Source organism: Morus notabilis, unplaced genomic scaffold, assembly GCF_000414095.1.
Source record: "Morus notabilis unplaced genomic scaffold, ASM41409v2 Scaffold276, whole genome shotgun sequence".
NCBI classification, from domain to species: domain Eukaryota; kingdom Viridiplantae; phylum Streptophyta; class Magnoliopsida; order Rosales; family Moraceae; genus Morus; species Morus notabilis.
In genome coordinates, this window is record NW_010361626.1 from 181,102 (window position 1) to 184,536 (window position 3,435).

The 3,435-nt window shown below is 36.3% G+C and overlaps 1 protein-coding gene across 1 annotated transcript; it reads right to left on the minus strand.

Annotated features, from left to right (window-relative positions):
- Nucleotides 1–115: 115 nt before the first annotated feature.
- LOC21408597 (LOB domain-containing protein 4) lies at nt 116–3,261 on the minus strand. Its single transcript, XM_010100180.2, has 2 exons — nt 2,892–3,261; nt 116–749 (listed from the first exon to the last, which is right to left on the minus strand). Exons 1-2 carry the CDS (start codon nt 3,081–3,083, stop codon nt 390–392), a joined length of 552 nt encoding a protein of 183 aa, XP_010098482.1. The 5' UTR covers nt 3,084–3,261; the 3' UTR covers nt 116–389.
- Nucleotides 3,262–3,435: the final 174 nt, after the last annotated feature.

Below are 3,435 nucleotides of genomic sequence, written 5' to 3' on the forward strand. Positions count from 1 at the left end.
ATATAACCAATAAGCTAGTAGAGCCAATATCCAATATTAAATATAACTATACCACTTGGATTAAATGAAAATCCCACGCAATAGATGGGTGACCCCAACTTACATGATCCGGAATTTAGCTAGTTTATAATGACCCACTCCTTCAAAAAGTTAAGTCGTCTGTACATTAATCCCTAGTTAATCAAAATTAATTAAGACCAAAGCGGGCGAATGGCCTCCACCACCGCTTCTTCGCCTCAGCTGTGCGCTGCCATCACCGCCGCCCCATCCCTACCGATGGATCCAGATGTATAGTAAGGTTTAAATAAAAATAAATTAAACCTAAGGCGGACAAGAGTTTTAAGTACTCAAATATATATATATATATATATTTATATGTGTAGTATTAATTAGTAGAATCCGGAAATTAAGCCGGCATGACCACACGTCTCTCCGTAGGTGGATTGGTCCACTGTCATATCCATGTCGAAAATGGGCTTGGCCTGAGAGCCCACGAACTTGGACGAGGGAGAGCCGCTGTTACTTGGGCTAGCTGGGCTCAGCCCATGATTTGACAAAGGCGCACTCTGCCGAACCCGCAAGTGGACTACCTCTGCTTGGGCCAGAGCCAATTGGGCCTGGAGGACATCGATCTGTTGTTGCAGAGATGAAATGGCCCCAACACAGCCGTACACTGGGTCCCTGACCCTGGCATTTGCTTCATAGACCATGCTACTGACTGCATCTCCTCTTTGGTGGAGCGGCAACTCCTGCAGCACGATAACTTTTTAGCTTGTGTGGGCCCAACCCAATCACTGTAAGCCCAAGGCCCAGGAAGCCAAGTGGGCACTACGTAATGATAACATCATGTAGTGAGATAGTGCAAAAAGCTTAACGTGCGTCATTGTCATTATTATAATGTGCCTACAACATTTGACTCTATCATTATATTTCTGAAATTTTCTCTCTTTCTGCCTCTTTTTTGAGGCAAGCAAATAGCAATGGCCTACTAATTCAAGAGGAGAGAAAGGAGATAAATACTTTTAAAATGTATAAAGATTCATTTAGTTTGTTGATTTAAGTTGAAATATAAATTTATGTGAGAGTTTTTATTATAGTAAAAAAGTTAGATATGATTGTTTCTGAGAATTTTTTACTGTAGTAAAACTCAAATTCTAAACTTAAATCAGTGAAATAAACCGGGTCTAAGTCTTAAACTTTTATTCCTCACTCTTGATTACTATTCTTTTTTGTCAAAGTAAATTCAACAATTTTCTCCTCACGAAGTGTACCAACTGATTTCATATGCTGTGTTTGTTAAATAATCCATGATAACGTTCATGTCTTTACCAACAGAGAGAACAAAAAAAAGAAAAAAAAAACCTGCAAAAAATGGTATATATATATATGTGTGTGTGTGTATTATTGGTAAATTCAGAATGGTATATATTGCACTGAAAATTGGAATTATCAAACTTTGCAAGTCTATTGAAATGAAAGAGACGGCTAGATCTTCAAAAGATGAATGATAATTTGACTATATATGTCTAACGAATACCGTTTATCTCGAATTCAATATTTGCAACGTACAAAATCGTTAATAAAAAAGAATTAAAAGTAACAAATCCCAAATCTAGAGAATTTTTCTTTTTGTAATTTCTGTTTGGAATTTCTAGGTACCCATCTCTATCGGTGAAGCACCTTTTCTTCATAAACAAACAAGATTTCTTTTGGGGTTGATTTTCGCATCTAATTTAGAAACCAAAGGAGGCCCCAGAGAAGAGAAAAGGGATGACACTATAATTGTTTGTTTTTCAATTTGAAAAAGAAGCCATGTAGAAGAAGAAATGCTAGGAAACAACTTCACGTGATCAGGTGAAAAAGCCCTTAGGAAAAACAAAGTTTTTATTTATTTATTATTTTAATACAACACGAGATTGAACATGCGATTCCCCACCCAAACGGCCCTTAGTGCCACTAGACCAAGAGATCTTAGGAGTTTTATTTATTTATTTTAAGTCATAGAAAACTGCATAGTTCATATTGTTGATCTTGAAATGGAACCGAAGCTAATGAGAATGACACAATCTCTTTTCCTCTAACTTACTCAAAGCCCCAACGACTCCCACAACATTTGTCCTATTAAATTAATTGAAGTCGAATTACTCGAAGTCAAATGTACTAGTATTCCAATTCAAAGAGAATATAAGAATTATTTCCTCTAAAAAAAAATTTTAGACTGTTTTCTAAATCAAAGAACAAAAATACCAACCATTGACAAATTAAAGACTAAAATCTCAAAGACTAGAAAAATATCAAGAAGTTGTCTGGGGGAGCCTTTTTCCGAATTCCGGTTAGCTAATCTAAGCTTGACTCTTAGCTAGTGGAAAGGTTGATTGGTGATATAAATATATATATATATATATATATATATATGTATGTATATTAATGCATGTGGGTTGTGGAACAACTTCCAAAGTGACAAGCTTCATGCAATTCAAATGATCAGGATCATGAATCAAGTTTTCTTTTTTTTTTTTATTAATTTATTTAAAAAAAGAAAAAAAGAAAACAACAACCTAGCTAAACAAAAATGTTATTAGTTAATAATTCATATCATTACGGTTTTTGAATCCAACTTTTTCTATAACATGCTAATTCGTTATTGTTAGGTAGTTAATTTAGCAAAATATATCCTTGTTTTTTTTTTTTTAGGAAAGAATTGCATGAACTTGCTTCCAACAACGGCCTCTACTTTTTCTTTTTTCTTTTTAAGAAAAACCTTGAATTGGAATATTATTCTCGGACAGCAAAAAGAGGGAAAAGGACAAAAATTCAAGGGATTGCTTAATAATAATATAAAGCACGGACCAATAACAGTAGCGGAGCATGCATTATATACAGCATATTACCTGCAACATCTTGCTGACATTACTGGCACCAAAAACCTTGTGCACGTTGGCAAATTTCTGAGGCTCATCGGCAGGAAAATAAGGAGAGAAAACACAATCCTGGGCGCATCTTCGCCTGAGAAGCTTGCACGCCGCGCAGGGCGAAGGAGCGCCCTGCTTTCTGCTTCCTGATCCGGAGTTATTGTCCTTCATGGTCACCCCCACCAGAGAGCTACCGTGGTGGCTACTTTTTCACTCACTTCTACTACTACTTGGCAAATACGCTAAACGACAAGTTGGAACTCTTCGTTTTGTAGGGTACCTTGCCCTTAAATTTAGAGACAATGCCCTATCCAAGACTAGAGTAGACGCAGATTGATAAAGAAAGAAAGAAGAGAGAGAGAGAGAGAGAGAGAGAGAGAGAGAGAGAGAGAGAGAGAGAGAGAGAGCGAGCTTGGTGATTTAGACGACTAGAGAAGAAGGAAAAAACAAAGAAAAAAGCGGCGAAAGATAAGAAAGTAGTGATAAAAAAAAAAAAAAATTTAAGAGGGAGGGAGAGCATATA